The 17,488-nt window shown below is 54.3% G+C and overlaps 1 protein-coding gene across 2 annotated transcripts in view; it reads right to left on the bottom strand.

Annotated features, from left to right (window-relative positions):
* PEA15 (proliferation and apoptosis adaptor protein 15) overlaps positions 1-17,488 on the bottom strand; it is a 35,851-nt gene that overhangs the window by 4,559 nt on the left and 13,804 nt on the right. The window contains exons 2-3 of one of the 2 annotated variants that reach the window (XM_032796303.2): positions 12,923-12,971; positions 2,788-2,961 (exon numbers count right to left, since the gene is read on the bottom strand). In XM_032796303.2, coding sequence (XP_032652194.1) covers positions 2,788-2,959 — 172 coding nt within the window. In that variant the 5' untranslated portion in view covers positions 2,960-2,961; positions 12,923-12,971. The remainder of the gene's footprint in view (positions 1-2,787; positions 2,962-12,922; positions 12,972-17,488) is intronic. The other variant, XM_032796302.2, reaches the window with a different exon arrangement.

Below are 17,488 nucleotides of genomic sequence, written 5' to 3'. Positions count from 1 at the left end.
GGGGGGGGTGAGAAGCAGGGGTGGGATGGGTGAGGGAGGGTAAGAATTGGGTGGGAGTGAGAGCCCAGCAGGGACGAGGGAGGGATGAGAGCTGGGTCCCGCTGACTCCCCTCAAATCCAGAATCGGGGACTGAAACCCAGAGGTGGAAGAGGGAGCCCAACCCCCAGCCTGAGCCTGAGAGCAGCTGCAGCAGCCGCTCTCTGCCCAAGGTCCTGCCTGCGGGGTGGGGGTCATCCTGTCCCCCCACACCAGCGCCTCAGCTCGCCACACTGAACTGACTCACGTGTGCTGTGCGTGTGGGCGCAGGCCGGGCCTGGGAAGCAGCCTGTCTCCTCCCGCTTCAGAGGCAGGTTGCACTGACCTGAGTTTCATTTAACAATGAGACAGGAGATGCTGTGGTTTCCCCAGGAGTGGGAGAGAAAAGCCATAAGGGCTCAGTACCGGCCCCTGTCTGCCAGGGAACCAGCAGCCCCTCCAGTGGGGATCTGTGCTTAGGGCAAAGACTGACAAAGCTGGGGGGCTGCGGGTCAGGATTGAGGGGCACTGGCAGAACTGGAGGGCCAGGGGGGAGCCCAGGGCTGGGCTAGCAGCAGGCTGTGGGTCAGGATTGAGGGGCACTGGCAGAGCTGTGGTTGGGGAGCACAGGGCTGGGATAGCAGGAGGCTGCGGGTCCGGATTGAGGGGCACTGGCAGAGCTGTGGAGGGGATGGGGGACCCAGGGCTGGGATAGCTGGGGGCTGCGGGTCAGGATTGAGGGGCACTGGCAGAGCTGTGGAGGGGATGGGGGACCCATGGCTGGGCTAGCAGCGGGCTGCAGGTCGGGCTTGAGGGGCACCGGCAGAGCTGTGGGGGGGATGGGGGACCCAGGGCTGGGCTAGCAGCGGGCTGTGGGTCGGGATTGAGGGGCACCGGCAGAGCTGTGGGGGGGGATGGGGGACCCAGGGCTGGGCTAGCAGCGGGCTATGGGTCGGGACTGAGGGGCACCGGCAGAGCTGTGGGTGGGATGGGGGACCCATGGCTGGGACAGCTGGGGGCTGCGGGTCGGGATTGAGGGGCACTGGCAAATCCCATCTCTGATTGGGACTGCAGGGAGCCAGAAAGGAAATGACCCAGAGGGGCTAATATTCTGAGCCCAGCAAGAAGGGCCTTGGCAGCTGTTCTCTCTCTCGTCTGAAAGATGGCAGCACCTCCTGCAGCACAGCACCCACCAAGCCAGTATAATGGGGACATCATCACCCTTAGCTTGGGAAACTGAAGTCATTCAGGTCTGGGCTGTGTTTTGCCCCACTGCAAGCAATCCCAGCCCTGCCTAGCACTACACTTCTCTTTCTGGGTCAAGCTCACTTGGAACTCCACGGCCACCTGGGGGACGGCTCCTCCTGCTCCAAACGCCCAGGCTCCTCTCACCCGAGCTACAGGAGAATCCCCACTGGCACCCTGTCGTACTGAGCCTATGCTCAGTTCTGCAGCCAGGCAGCAGTGATAACTAACCAGCACCTTACAGTGCAAAGCCTACAGGGAAGGGCTCAGTCTGTCGATGCCTGGTGCACACGCTCTCCCCTGCTCCCTGGGGAGCAGAGCCCCCCTGCCCCCTTCAGACGCACACACATAGGCCATGCATGTACCACTTTCACCTCCCAGTAACACATCTCAGGTCTCCTGGCTGGGCCTGCTGAGTCACTGTCTCTCCTGGGAACAGGGACCAGCTGTTCCCAAGGCTACTGGGCTGACTCACAGGGCTGGGCTGCTTTCACCTCCAGGTCTCCCTGGCTGGGGAAGGAGGGCTGGTAGAGAGCCTGGGGCAATCTGCTTCCTGGGGTGGCGCAGCCTGTGTTCTCCCAGCAGCTGCTGCAAAGCGCCGTGTGGATGCAGGGGCCACGTCGCAGACACAGAGCTCCTGAGATCAGCCCGTGGCTAGTGTGAATCAGACATTTCCACGAGGAGCTGAGGTGCCGGCCCCTACAAAGGGCTGTCCCAGCATGCATTGAGCTCCGCATGGATTCTCAGGGCGTGGGGTGGGACATTTCACTTTGCTTGGAAGCCTCAGTCAGGAATTGGGAGGGACACCGCCCTTGCCTACCCCGCAATGGGGCACCCCCTTGCACATGGATGGGAGCCCCCCTTGGTCTGCCAGCTGCAGTGTTGGTGATCCAGCCTCCTTTGGCAGGTGGGTGTTGTCCTATAAAAGATGTCATTAAGGGTCCCATGGCACTGGGAGGGAAGAACCCAGGTGTCCTGGCCCACTCTGGGACGGGAGAATCAGATGGTGTTTTCAGTTGTTCAGGGGACTATTTTTCGCTCCCCGACCTGAACTCTTGTGCTGCGTCGGTGAAACGAACTGCCAGGTCCCACCCCAGAAGTGGCTGCATCTCAGTGCTGGGCCAGGGGATCGAATGACTGGGCTAAGGAAATATTCATCTTCACCAGCCATTCACTGAGGGCGGGCTCCAGCCCCAGGGCATAAAATACACCAGAGCCATCTCTCAGAGAGAGAGACGGATCACGGAGGCATCCATCCATCAGATCTATCTGTCCTTCCATTCCCAACATCTAGCAACAGGGACCCAGCCATTGGACAAAGCCCTAGAGAGGAGTGGACTGAACAATAACCGTGTTGGGCAGCATGGACTCTGGGTTGGGGAGTCAAAGCTCACTTAGCAGCCTGCAGTGCCACCCGCGATTCAGGAACAGGGCTTGGGCCTGAGGGGCGTGAGCAGAACTGTGCGCGGGGGCAGTGCAGGTCTGGGCTAGCAGGACCGAGCGGCGCCAGCCATGCACACGCTCACCTTTGTCCAACTTGTTGTGCTCCTCCAGGAAGCTGAACCAGTCTTTGCTCGTGGTGATCGCCTCGTGCTTCTCACTAGGGATGTCCTCCTTGCAGGCCGACTTCAGCTGGTCCAGGTCCTCGTTGGTGATGTTCTCCGCCAGCTCCTCCAGCAGGCTGCAGTACTCCGCCATCGCTGCAGGGGGAGCACGCGGACAGCGGCCCGGTTAGACCCAGCTGCGGCAGGCCAGTTACCGACCTGAGCTGGAAGCCGCCTTCCCTTGCCAATGGCACCTGAGTGCAGCCAGCAGGGAGGGGTTTCAGCCCAGTGCCCAGGGCAATGAATTTGGGGCTGTCTAGGCCCAGGTCCCACATGGTTCAAAGAGGGGAGCCCATAAAGAGGAGAGCTGAAATATTATACAAGAAATGCGAGATGACCTTGGAGACAGGAGTGACAGAAATGGGATGAAATTCAATTGTACCAAGTGCAAAGTCATGCACTTAGGGGCTCATGATGATAATTTCTGTTACGAGCTGGTGGCTTATCAATTGGAAGCGACAGAGAAGAGAGAATTAAGTTTAGAATTTGGAGAACGAAAGGAGGGGGAGGGTAATATAATTAATGCCAATCAGCATGGGTTTATGAAATATAGATCCTGTCAGACTAACGTGATGCCGGTTTTTGATGAGATTACATGTTTTGTTGATAAACGGTGTTGTAATATACGGAGACGTCTGCAAGGCGTTTGAGTCAGTAAGGAACTTTCCCTCTGCTCAGATCAGCAGTGACCTTGTGGAGGGGTTTAACTTTGGCTGTTGGGTTTAATGTGTGGGTGCTCATGGGCCTGTACTATGGAGGAGGTCGGACTAGATGATCTGGTGGTCTCTTCTGACCTTAAACTCTATGGTGGTAGTAGTGGGATCCATTCAGAAACCAGAGACCTTTTGGATAACCCCTGTCTCTGTGATGGACTGATATAAATGCCCCGCAGCCAGAGCTCTAAAGGCAAGAAATGGTCTCTCAGGTGAGAGTGACATGTCCCCTTGGGCACAGGGTGTTGGTGGGCAGCCACTGGGCAGTATTTTCCAGATATTGCCCTCGGTAGCAGGCACAATTTTGGGCAGAGACGCTAGGTGTGTAATGAAAAGGAAAACAAGATCCCTAGAGATTTCCAAGCCAGCAGCTGGACCCTCCTTAGCTCTGTCAACTCCACTTCAGCAATTCCAGCAGACGCCGACCAGTCTCTCTTATGCGCAAGATTAAAGGGCAGGTTTGACAGGTCTGCCACCTGCCCACGCAGCTCACTCGGAGCGCCATGGCCCTTGGGGTGCAGGCTCCAGCAAAGCGTTGAGAGCAATGGGCTGTCAGGCAGCAGCACATAAGCAGTGTATAGCAGGCCTATGTGATAAGCATGTGTATGAATAGAGATATCTAGGGCTGTGGGTGTCTCTCTGTAGGTGTTTGCCTATGGATACAAGTGCGTGCACCTGTGGATGGCTGCCTGGCAGCTGAGTGTGCCCAGGGGGGCCCAGGAAGAGCAGTTTGCTCCAAATCTGATAACAGCCACTCTGGGAGCTTTCTATCCTAAAGCAGGAAGTTCAGGGCTACTGGATTCCCCATGGTTCTGAACCTATTCTATTGATCTTACCTTGGCCCCAGTGAACTCCCCTAATAACCCGCACTCTGCATTGCTTCCAGGTTGGCACAGCCCCCTGAAGGGTCCGTTAGCCTCAGCCTGAGGCACAGGTTAGAGATCACAGTTCAAATCCCGGGGCTTGCTCCGGGATCAGCACAGAGATGTGGGACCTGGAGCCCAAACAATTTCTACCCATAAGGACTCTGCAGGCACAATTTTCACCAGCAGCACTGGCCAGCCTGGCTTTCCTGACAAACGTGGCCAGAGCCCAGGCTTTTACTGCTGCTGAGTTTTGTCCCAGGAGGCAGAAATCTGCCAACTTCCTGGGGAAAATGTCTCTGGTTTTGTCATCCAGATGAGACTGCCCAGCAGGACCTGGGGGAGGGGCAGAGGGGGGTGAGCATGAGTGTGTGTGTGTATGCGAGTGTGTATGTGTGTGTGTACACACACCGAGGAGGGGTTTGATCATTTTCAAGAACGGAAGGAAGGGTTGGAATGAACTGCCGCTCCCCCGCATTCTTGCTCTCTCTCATTATACTGCTACCCTGTCATTTCTGCTCCCATCCAGCCGTTAATGACACAGGGATTTGGGGGACTGGCCAGATTTTTAGACAGTTTTTGGCAAATTAATGCGAGGCACCGAACCAGTGACCTGGATAAGAAAGACGCCCCCACCCGTTGATAAACACGCCATTTGGTGACACTTGTTCCTAGCTGGGAGGCTGCTCAGCAGGGAGGAGACGCTGGGGCTGGTGACCAGACTCAGACATTCACCCTCCCAAGTAGCAACATACGGAGCCCGTGGCAGGCACCAGAGCTCTCCCAGTCCTCCCAGCTTGCTCGCACACCCCACTGCACACACTCATGCACACCTACACTGCTATTTTGAGGGATACTCCAAGCCCTGCACACTCACTAACCCCCCCACAATCACACCCAGTCCCACAGCCCTGTCAAATCACTCTCGCATCCCAGCACAATCACACCCAGTCCCACAGCCCTGTCAAATCACACTCACATCCCAGCACAATCACACCCAGTCCCACAGCCCTGTCAAATCATTCTCTCATCCCAGCACAATCACATCCAGTCCCACAGCCCTGTCAAATCATTCTCTCATCCCAGCACAATCACATCCAGTCCCACAGCCCTGTCAAATCATTCTCACATCCCAGCACAATCACACCCAGTCCCACAGCCCTGTCAAATCACACTCAGTCCTACAGCCCTGTCGAATCACACTCACACCTCCAGGAATACACAACACACATTCCTACACAATTATTCTCACACATACAACTCTGCACAATGCCACACACTCACACACCCCTACACAATGACATACACACAATAGACACCATCACTTTGATGCACTCCTCCTCTTCCGAGCTCAGACACTGACCCCTCAAATACACCCCCTACACGATGACACAAAGCCCAAGTGCGTGCACACACACAGAGCAAACAGCATCATTCTGCTCTCCCTAGCCCATCACTCCCCTGCACACACACCCTCCACAGTCACTCATACCACTCCACAATCACTCGGCGTGTGTGCACAAACACATCCACGCACACACACACAGTGCAGCAAGAACACTAGGACTGCTGGCTGGGCTGTGACTCATTTGATGCTCATTGGTTCTGACAGAGATGGGAGCTGCACATAGAGTGCTGGAGACACCGCAACACACACAATCAGGTCACACTTCACTGCACACTCACCCCTATCTACACGTGCCTCCCTTCCCCCAAGCACTGAGCACCCATCTGCCTATGGTGAGAGAGACAGAGCTGAACTGATTCTGCCCAAACACTCACACCTATCCTGATACCCTCAACACCCCGCCATCTACTGACACCCCCCCAAAGGCAACAAATTCTAGTAGGCCCAACACACACACACACAAAATCATCTACTGACAGCCCCCATATACACAGATATACATGCGCTCCATCTACTAACACCCACAAAGACAGATCCTGACACCTCCAGCACACACAGACGTACTGACACTCCCCAGTACACACACATCTGATGCCCCCCAATAGAATGACACCAACACCCCCCGCCTCGTGACAACTGCACTGCACACAGGTATTTATGGAACCATATCCTGCTCCTTCCCCTGCTCCCAGACATGCTGCCCCCCAGCCTCATCCCTCTCCTGTTCCAGCCCCAGTGGGGCCATAAAGACATTGGCCGGGCAAGGGGAGTTCAGAAAGGGGCAGGGGGCGGGGGGCAGGAGAGGAGCATGAGTTATGGGGAGAGAGGAAAAGGGTTAAATCCACCGGGATGGGCAATGGCAGAGGGGGAGAAGCATCTTCAGAGCTCTGATGGCGAGTCCCCCGGGGGAAAGTTGGGCAGCCCTGTTGCTCCATGATAGGGGAATAGATCCGGCTGCAGGGTACAGACCCCGCAAGGGGGTGCCATTGGGAGTCATAAGAACTTAAGACTTGGTCTGACCCGGTACGGCCAAAGTCCATCCAGCCCAGTATCGTGTCTCCCAACAGTGGCCAATGCCAGGTGCCCCAGAGGGAGTGAACCTAACAGGCAATGATCAAGTGATCTCTCTCCTGCCATCCATCTCCACTCTCTGACAAACAGAGGCTAGGGACACCATTCCTTACCCAGCCTGGCTAATAGTCATTAATGGACTTAACCTCCATGAAGTTCTGGGCTGCGGGGAAAGTCTGTAGGGGAGATCTCGTGCTGGGCCCTAGGTGCAGGAGGAGATGGGACCTGTGGGGGTTTCCCCAGGCCTGAGATCTTGCATCCAAACTCTGACAACAGGGCACAATATCGCCCCAGAGCCCAGCCCCCCCATCCCTCGCGCTGAGCCGCCTCGTTTCCTCTTGGTTGCCCTGGAAACCACTGCCATCCACCATAACGGTAAAGACTGTCACCATGGCAACCACTATTTCTTTCACTTAATGTTTTCTTCTTTCTCTCCTTCTCCCCTGGGGCAGCACCCCCTCCCCCCATACCTAGCGCCTGCAGAGACATTGGGTGGGGATGTGGGGGGAAGACAGCGGGGGTTGGTTCTCACAGGGCCCAGATTGTCTCTGACCTTTCCTGATGGAAAGGGGGCAGGGAGGCCAGCAGCCAGCCAGGTGGTGCTGGCATGGGGGCAAAGTGGAGCTACATCCATCCATCCCCAGCATTTGTCCGTCCGTCCATCCCCAATATCCATCTGTCCATCCATCCATCCCCAATATCCATCTGCCACAGAATCTGTGTGTCAATCCATACATCTGTCCACAGTATTGATCCTTCCACTGTAACCAGCCACCGATCACCTATCACATCCAATGCCCCAATTCCTCCATCCCCAGAAACTACCCCTCCCTTCCTCCAACCCCAGATCATTCTCCGGGATCCATCCAACTCCTTCATCTCTCTAAAATCTCCCTCCATCCCCACATCTCTGGGGCTTCTATAGCACTCTCACCCTGGCCCCGCACCCCGATTTTGGTAAAGATTTGGGACAGAGACCCCGGGCTTTGCTGCTAACAGCCCAGCTGGGTTTATTTTGTCCCTCTCAAGAGGCATTTCCTGAGCTAAGAATGTGTGTCCTTGGCATGACCACTAGAAGGTGCTGAAAGCTGGATGCCCCTATCCCTACACTGCCCAACAGAGCATCGTCCCCTCTGGAGTAACCAGATTTACCGAGAACAAATACTGGAGCCAGACTGGGATCCCAGCACGACTTTCACAACGGGCCCCTCAGCGAACAAGAGACCCAAGCAACAAACCTGGAGCCGAACACGCCTGCAGTGGTGGTATCCAAAACTCAGGCCTGCACCCACAGCCAATCCCTACAAGCCCTTTGCCCTGCCGCACCCACCCTCCCCTTTTGCTGCAAGGAGCTCATGAGTGCTCGAGACTGGGACAGGGCAGCCGGATGGAGACCGGAAATGTTGGATCCAGGAGAAGGACCGGAATCTTATACACAATTGAGGGCAGTTAGCTAACCAGATGCTCCCATCCCCAGATAACCCCACTGCCTGCCTGCTCAGTTCAGGATCTCCCCCCATTTACTCCTTCCAGGCTGTGATCCAGCCAGGCCCTGGGCCCTTACCCCTCACTGGATATCCAGGCATCTTCTGTCCTTCTAGCAACAGCCTCCTCCCTCCTCTCCAGCCACACCCTCTCCCCACTGCAGGCATGAGAGTCTCCTCCTCTGCAGCCCCCACCTCCCCCGCATCCCTCCACTGACAGAGCCGTATCCATCTCACCAGACATCACGTTATTTACCCAAGGGTTGGGCTCAGGGATGAAATCTATCCCCTTTCTAGAATCTGGGACTGTTCCCACCAGCCCCATCTCACTACTACACCATCCGTTCATTTCGAGTGGCCACGACCCCCTCTCCTGTCGCAGGCCAGCCATGCCCCAGCAATGCACAGGCCAGGGGGGAAGGAGGGCGTGTGTAGCATGTGCATGCAACTGCCTTTCCTGGCCTCGTTTTCTCTCCATAGAAACCTCACGGGCCACCCCCTTTCTCAGGGCTGCTTTTCTATTCTCCGCGTTTCACTGGGAAGGGGAAATTCCTGTTGTGTTTCTTTAAAGGGAAACGTTTCCCAGCTGGCCCGTCTTCCTGAAACAATGAATCACTGGCTCGGCTCTTGGCCCGGTCTCCTGGGTTCTTTTTTCCGCTGTTGTTCCAGGAGGATTTTTTCGCACTCAGTATTCCGGGCTGCCCCTGCAACTTGTGAGTGTGGGGCACAGGGGGATCCTTTCTCTGCCGGCCTCTCCCATTCGCTCCATCCCAGGAAAGGTTTCCTCCCCATTCATCCGTGCCTTTCACTTCTCATTCCTTCCCCCCGCCACTTTCATTCTGACTGGTTTTCGCTCTTCTCCCTTTTCTTCTCCCCCCCACCCTTTTTCGTTTTGTTTATTCCTTTCTCACCCTTTTGTCCTGCCCGCGTAACACAGCCCTTCAGGGATAATAAACTGCCCAGCTTGGCTTCCTGCCCATTTCCCAGGCAAGCTGAGTGGTACGAAGAAAAGAGCAGGGTACAGAGATGGCTGGAAGTGCTGTTAGAGGAGGGGGGCTGGGGATTAGAACTCGTGGGTTCTATTCCCAGCTTTGGGAGGGGAGTGGGGTCTAGTAGTTAGAGTGGGGACACGGGGAGTCGGGTCCTCTAGGTTCTCTGCCTAGATCTGGGAGAGGAGTGGTTCCTATCTTTCTCGGGGGTAAGCTGCCCCAATGCCAGTCTCTCCTCATGCTACTGCAGTATGTATTTGCTAGTGCAAAGAACGCCCGGAAAGGCTCGGTTCAGTTCTGTGAACCCAAGTCAGCCCAGAGCAGTCCATGTTGTTCCAGCTCCCATCTGCCTTTCCCAAGTCAGTCTGGCCAGGCCTTGACCCTTCCAGTCTCATGCCCCAAACCCTGAATGGCCAGTACCCTCCGAGCCAAACGCCATTGACTTCCATGGGCATTTGGACCCAAAACAACTGCCCCAGGGCAACATGGCTGTATGTGTCCCACCTGCATCCCAGTTCATGGCGCATCTCTTTCACTTTGCAAGTTCTACAGAAAATCCTCTAGGGTTAATCTCTACAAGCTCTCAAACAGAGGGATAAAGATTTCCCCTTCCCCCGACCCCCAAGCCATTACAGGTCACTGTGGATTTATACAAATGTTACAGCAAACAGACGATAGCCTTGAACCAATAGGAAAGGGGTCACCAGCCAATCTCAAAGCAAGATGCTCCATAGCACTCCCTACGGCCCATTAGAGTCATATGCCCTGCACCGTCTCTGTGACAGCAAACCCACCAGACAGGTGCACTGGACTGGTGGATAAGCTTTGTCTAAGCCAGGGCACCCGGCTTTTGTTCTCAGCTCGGCCATGGACTCGCTCGGTGACCTTGGGTGAGTCTCTGAGCCTCAGTTTCCCCATGGTAAAACAGGGATAATAAACCTGATCTTCCTTGTAAATCTCTTTCAGATCTGTGGAGGAAAAATGCTATAGAACTATTATCCCTGCCTAAGATGGTGGATGAGAAACGGATCCCAGAAATTACTCCATGGCAGCTTAACAGAAGGCAACCAATAACGTCTGACTGGCCATTATAGGAAGGCCCCTTTGCAGCACTCTGGTAGGGTAAAGGGGCCTTCCCCTAACTAAGCATCAGGCCCAATAGCCTCTGGCTGCAGGAACTATGGCGAGGGGGGTTAACAGGTGACACATTTTGTCAGTGATCGGGGGGGCACTTTGGGTCATTTATTGCATGTCAGTTGTATGTTATCACGTGAGATCTGTTACAGCATGTTCTGAGGGTACATGTGTCAAGTCAATTATTGTACATAAGTTATAACATGTGCTTTCAGTTACTGCAGTCCAAATATTACCCATCGTAAATTATCGCCTGTCTGTTATAGCATGATAATGTGGTCATTTATGGAATGATTGTTCCATGGTACCACAAGTGAGATCAACTGTCAGAAGTCCCACATCATTAGGGCATGTGCTTTTGTTTATCCCAGGGCAGTTACCACGTGTCATGTTGGTTATCATTGTTGTGGTATGTGGGGTAATTTCTGGCACACCAGTTGTGTGCAGTGACGTGTGAGATCGGCTATGTCATGTATCACACACATCAATCAGGACAGCTAGTGTGGGTCTGCTACGTCATGTGTGATCATGTAGGACATGCCAGCTGCAGATGATTGCATGCTATTTATGGGATGTGCTGTCATCACATGTGGAGTTACAGCATGTGGCATCATTGCATGTAGCTGCGGCATGTGCTGTCCATTATACCGTGTCAGTTACCATGTGTCAGGCGGGTTATCATGGGGCCTTCATGGAACATGAGCTCAGTAATTGGGTGTTAGTTAAATGCCGGCACGTTCCCTGAGGCTAGCTATAAATCAGGCCCTTCTATCTGCCGCTTAATGCATCTCCAAAGCGATCCTTCTCTATTGCTATTTAACTGGATCCCAATAACAGTCTGGCTCAGAGATGACAGCTCCCAGGGGGCCATGGAGGGAAAACAAGCCCACGTTCCTGGCCTCAGCCTACTCCCGGGCTCCAAGGCCTGTCTGAGCAGCGGCCCTGCACACCCCATGACTCAGGGCACTCAGGACAGTGTTGGCTTCTCCAGCCACCAGAAGGGCCTGGAGCAGGCAGACAAGATGCAGCCCTGCCCTGTCCCACTCAGGGAATGTAGAGATCATGGTCTCCCCATCTCCCAAATGCAGGGAGGCCAGGGCTCAAGTCCGCCTCTCCTCTCTGCGTGGGGAACTCCAGCTCCCCTTTGGGGGCTCCGGAACAGGAGGTCCCCAGAGCCAGCCCCAGAGGAGGTGAGCTGGGGGGAGGACACACTCACTCCACTACAGAGGCGGGTGTAACCACCAGTGGCAGGAGCCCATCTCACCCTGTGCAACCCACTGCTGTTTCACATGGAGACAGGATTTTCCTTCGCTTCCTGTCCCAAAGTGCCAAGCAGCTGTTACACAGCTGCGCCATCCTACTCCAGAGGTGGCTGCATTTCAGTGAGGAGGGGAAAGTGAGACATCAGGGCAATACCACATAGCAATGGAGGCGGGAGGAGGAGTTTAACTGAGGGGAGGGGTGGGTTATGAAAAGAGAGGCCCCAAGGCCCAAGCAGCAGCAGGGAGGGGCATGGGGTGAAGAAAGCTGATGGTTTCACTTTGCTCCAGACAATCGAGCCTTTCAAGCTCCTGGTAATTGAAGCGATGAGGCATCAGCCTGACACTCGGGAAGAGGAGAGACTGGTGGAGCTGGAAGGAAGGGGGCTGGCTGGGGGATCCCGGGGAGCAGTCTGCAGGAAGCTCCAGAACGACATCCCAGGGATTGTTTCCCACACCCCAACCCCTCACCCCCAATACTCACTGCAATTCCAGGGGAGTCCCAGGGACTGACCAAATTCAATCAGCGGCTGGGCTCTAGACAATTAAACCGTCATTCCCAGGGAGAGATCAACACAGTGGTGATGGTGACAAGTGTGGGGCATAGGATCACACAGTAGGGACATATAGTGACACCACTGACAGACAATCCAACCTCAGCATCATGCTGCCCTAGAACCCCAATGGGCCAATCCGACCTTATCGTCACACTGCTCTAGAACACCCATGGTCCAATCCAACCTCAGCATTATACTGCTCTGACACCTCTGTGGGCCAATCCAACCTTACTGCCACACTGCCCTAAAACCCAAATAGGCTAATCCTACCTTATTGTCACACTACTCTAGAGCATCCATGGGCCAATCCAACCTTAGCACACTGTTCTAGAACACTCATGGGGCAATCCAACCTTATTGTCACACTGCTCTAGAACACTGGTGGGCCAATCCAACTTCAGTATCACATTGCTCTAGAACTCTTGTTGGCCAGTCTGATCTCATTATCAAACAGTTGGGAATTTTCATCATCCAGCCTTTTGCCCACTAATTTAAAGAGCTCATTAGGCAAAAGAGCGAATGTCATCCTGGGAGGCATAAACAGGGGAATCTCGAGAAGGAGCAGAGAGATTATTTTACCTCTATATTTTGCACTGGTGCAACAGCTGCTGGAATCCTGTGTCCCGTTCTGGTGTCCACAGTTCAAGAAGAATATTGATAAATTGGAGAGGGATCAGAGAAGAGCAACAAGAATGATTAAAGGATTAAAAAAAAAAAAAAAGTCCTACAGTGACAGACTGAAAGAGCTCATTCTCTTTAGTTTAACAAAGCAAAGATTAAAAGGTGACCTGATTACACCTTTAAATATCTACACTAGGAACAAGGATGTATAATGGGCTATTCGGTCCAAGGTCGAACACGATCCAATGGCTGGAAGTTTAAGCTATTCAGACTGGAAATAGAGGGGTAAATTTGCACTGGTAAGAGCAATTAACCATCGGAACAATTTACCAAGGGTTGTGGTGGATCTCCATCACTGACCCTTTTAAAATAAAGATGGGATTTTTTTCCTAACAGATCTGCTCTAGGAATTAGTTTTGGGAAGTTCTCTGGCCCATGTTATCCAGGAGGTCAGGCTAGATGATCACAGTGGTCTCTTCTGGCCTTGGAATCTCGGCATCTTGTCACAGATTTGTTCCCCCAAAAGGTACACGTGGTGGTTCGAACCCATAGTACCACAAGCAGGAGCCACCTATGCCACTAGGGATCTCACTTCTCTGCTGTGTTGCTCAGTTTCTGCATCTATAAAGGACACATCCCCACCCCCAGTACAGGGGCTGGGATAATTAATACGTATTTATACATAAATTCTATTGCAAATTGCCATGTTACAGTGCTCTCACACCTTCTAAGGATCCTGAAGCATTAATGAATGAAGACTCATTTTCCCCCAGGGAAGACAGGTCAGTAAAGAGGTCAGCAAACAAAAAGCATCAATAAATACATTGCTCAGTGAATGAACACATTGGAGATGTAATTGCTATCAGTAGCTAAATGTGTTACAGTCACAGGCTGGATGGACCCATTCCATCCCAGCTAGTCATAATTCCAGTGACTAATGCAATGTGATTTGTTCCTTTGGGAGGGTGTTTGTAATCTATATTCCAATTCTCATACTGAACTGAGATAAACTCCAAGCACAAAGCTCCCACGATTTCTAGAACTAGCTGGGAAAAGCGAGAGAAATTCTGTGGTGGTGGTGGTGGTTTTTTTCTGCCAAATCCCACTCTACACCCTGCCCCCCCCGCCCCCCTTATTTAATTTTACAACATTTTCTGTAGCTGGCAGAAAAATGAGGAAGGGAAAACACATACTCTCTCTCTCACACACACACAGACACACACACACACACACTCTCTCTCTCTCTCCCCCCCCCTTCCCCAAAGCCTCACACAATGGAGCCCTCTCTTGCCCAGGGCATTGTACCGCAACACACAGCACTCGAGTCAGGTGACAATAGTAGTGAGTTGCCTTCTTCCAACCCTCAGCAAGGAACTTTATTAGAATGAGGATAACAGGGTCATCCCTCCAGATGATCTGCCTCCGCTTTGAATCTTCCCTGGTCCTGCTACTCAGACTGCTGGCTTCCCCCTGGGGACTGCCAGTCACAGCACAGGTAGGCTCCCAACCAGCGGCCGGACGCTGCTGGGTGTTGAGCCTGGTCTCAATGGTGCTAGACAGCGCTTCCTCCTGGCCATTCATGGGCAGAGCCAAGAGGGACCAAAATCCCTTTGGAAGGCAAGAATGACCTTGGAGAGGTAGATGTGGACTCAATCATCTAGTGGGGGAATGGGGAGTGAGTGGTGTGGAAGCTGGAGTAGATCACATGGACTAGGAGATGTGGTGGCCTTCCCTATGGTGACACGGGGACCTGCAGTGTCCCTCACAGCACAGGACTACACTGGATCTAAAGGGAGATTCTTTATCCGGGCTGCTGGGCAGACAGACCCTGTGGTTCTTCTTGGCTTTCCAGTTCCCAGCCCACGCTGCCCAGTGTCACCACATGGGGGCAGCCTGTGTGTTCAGCTCTGGTGGAAAGGACCCGGGATGGCACGCCTGGGGGAGGCATTCAGCTGGTGCTATGGTGGGCAGGGATTACTGGTTCAGTAATAAGACAAGGAGAGGGAGGCCAACCAGACCCTGCAATAGGCAGAGGAAGACTATGAAAGGGCTGCGACAAGTGACCACCCGCTTCTGCTTCCATTCATACCTTACATGCAAAGTGCTTCCTGAATATGCATGAAGGGGCATGGCTCAGGGAGCCCCATTCACAAAAAGCAGCTCGCACACACCAGCTGGATGCAGTGATGAGAGTAATTATTTTCTCTCCCCAGCCAGGCTATTTTCTCAGTGGAGTGACAAGGAAAAAGCAAGAAGGAGTTTGGTTTATGCTTCCTGTTATCCAGCTGGCTTGGGCCCGTCCCCACTAACATCAAACATTTAAATTTGTTCTCCCTGGCTTCGGCCCTGCCCGCATTCCTGAATTGCTCTGCCACAGCCCCTCCCTCTGGAGAACAGAGCATTGTCTGGGAGCCAGGACTCCTGGGTTCCACAACACACACCTCTGGCGAGGGAGTGGAGTCAAATGCTTAAAGCCTCCTGGGTTGTCTAGAGGTTAGAGAAGGGAAACTGGGAGCTAGGACGCCGGGGTTCCTTTCCCAGCTCTTGGGTCTGTCACTTCCCCTTCCTGTGCCTCGATTTCCTGCTTCCTAACTTGCAGATAACAAAGAGCTGTGAGCTCCTCAGACGAAGGGCACTGTAGAAGCACACAAGACTTTGGATTTGGGGGCCAGTGTTCAGCAGCAGCTACACTGGTGAATCTGGCTGGGGTGGGGTGTGTGTCTGCGGCTGAAGTGTCTGATTCTCCCCACTCAGAACATCTTCACTTTCGTGGGCAGGCGAGGGTGCAGCACAGGAGATGGATGTACTGGAAACAGTACAGCTGCCCTGAGCCTGTGACTAGGGGAGGAAAGGCCCTAGAACAGGAGGGATTTCATGTCTGCAGCCGGCAGGGGAGGGGGACGGATCCCACTGCTAGGTGCATGGATACAGAGCGCACCAGAAATGCATAGGGGATGCCAGGCAGACAGACCATTGTGGTTCCTCTGGGGTCGGGGGCAGTTGATTCCCTGTCAGAGGAGCTGCCCCACACAGACCCTCTGCAGGTCAGTCTCTTCCCAGCATGTGGTCCCCCTGCCCTCCTCCCTGTCCCTCCCAAGCCGCTGGGAAACATGGGGGCTGGCTTGACAGAGCAAATTAAAGTTTGTGGCCCTGGATGAAGTGTGAAATGGGCTGAGCGGCCTGATGGAGGGGGGGAGGCATCGGAGGGACCCCCCAGGGGACTGGAAGCAACAGTGGTTGAGTTTCTAGGCGCAAAGAAATCACCATGGCAACTGCCGAGTCCAGCATTATTTTAACCCTGACAATCCCTCCTCACTAGCTAGGTAGGAGCGGTTCCCTTCCTTTTGCCTGGAGAGATCCTGGGGGCTCCAGACGCCATCCTCCCCCCATAGTACTGGCAGCCAGGGGGGATACTCCTTTAGCTCAGGTATCAGCTTTCCAGCATAGAAGGCCCTGGGGTCACTCCCTGCTACTCCTGGGAAGCTGTGAGCAGCAGCAGGTCTGTTGCAGTATTTGCCTCTTATGAGTAGACTAGGATGGAAGGGTTGAAAAAGGGGTGCACTACCTCCCACCCCAGGATGCAGGAGATGGGGGAGGGGAAAGGATGCACTGGAGAGAGGTGGTGCTTGGAGTGAGCGGGCAGGGATGTTCTGGGGGCTCAGCAGCAGCTGGGAGCGAGGCAGCTTCAGCCAACCAGCCTCCAGCCATGTGGGGAGAACCATCATTGCATGGAAAGGCTGGAGGGTATAACTGAACCAGCCCCCCTACCCTGCCCCCACCCCCATCTCTATATCAGTGGTCCCTGTTTCTGCACTGTCTGGCAGCAGGGGGATCCGGGGTGGTACCTCAGAGCCCGGCAGGCCTGATCCAGCGGAGATTCCCAAGGAATTTGGTTCCCTGGAGTGACCCGCTAACCTGAACAGCCCAGCAGGAGGCACCAGCTGTCACAGGTTGAGATTCACCTGTTGCGCGTTCATAGGTGATCACAGTGCAGGCCTCAGCTGGGGCAGAGACTGTCTCTGCCTGCCTGTCTCAGCTGCTGCCATTAGAATGATCTGTGCGCTCCCTTAACGTTAGCGCAGCCTGTCCGACGAGCACAGAGGAGAGGGGACTTCGTACTCACCTTCTGCCTCCTCCAGCTGGCTGAGCTAACGACCCACCACATTAACAGGTGACCTAGCAACCGCAAGACAAGCCAACCTTCGACCTCGGCCAGACCCTGCTGACCAGTTCTAGCCAGACACCAAGTCTGCAGGCTGGCTGGTGGCCAGGGGCAGGAGATTTGACCCAGTGGCTGCTGCAGCCTTCTATAAACAAAAACAAAAGACGGGCCCATGGCTAAAGCACAGGCCTGGCATTCGCAGCTCTGGGCCTGGCTTGGACCAGGAGGGAGCAAAGGGGCTGGAGGCCAGGACTTTGGGGTTCTGTTCCTGATTTTGCCACGAATGGCTGCGTGACCCAGCACGAGTCATGTCGCAGCAGGGACCTTTCCACCGAGGTGAGACGGGGCTCCCCACTCCAATC

Source organism: Chelonoidis abingdonii, chromosome 11 (genome assembly GCF_003597395.2).
Source record: "Chelonoidis abingdonii isolate Lonesome George chromosome 11, CheloAbing_2.0, whole genome shotgun sequence".
Classification (NCBI taxonomy): Eukaryota; Metazoa; Chordata; order Testudines; family Testudinidae; genus Chelonoidis; species Chelonoidis abingdonii.
The sequence above is the reverse complement of the archived record's forward strand: the minus strand, read 5'-3'. Positions and strand labels throughout refer to the sequence as shown.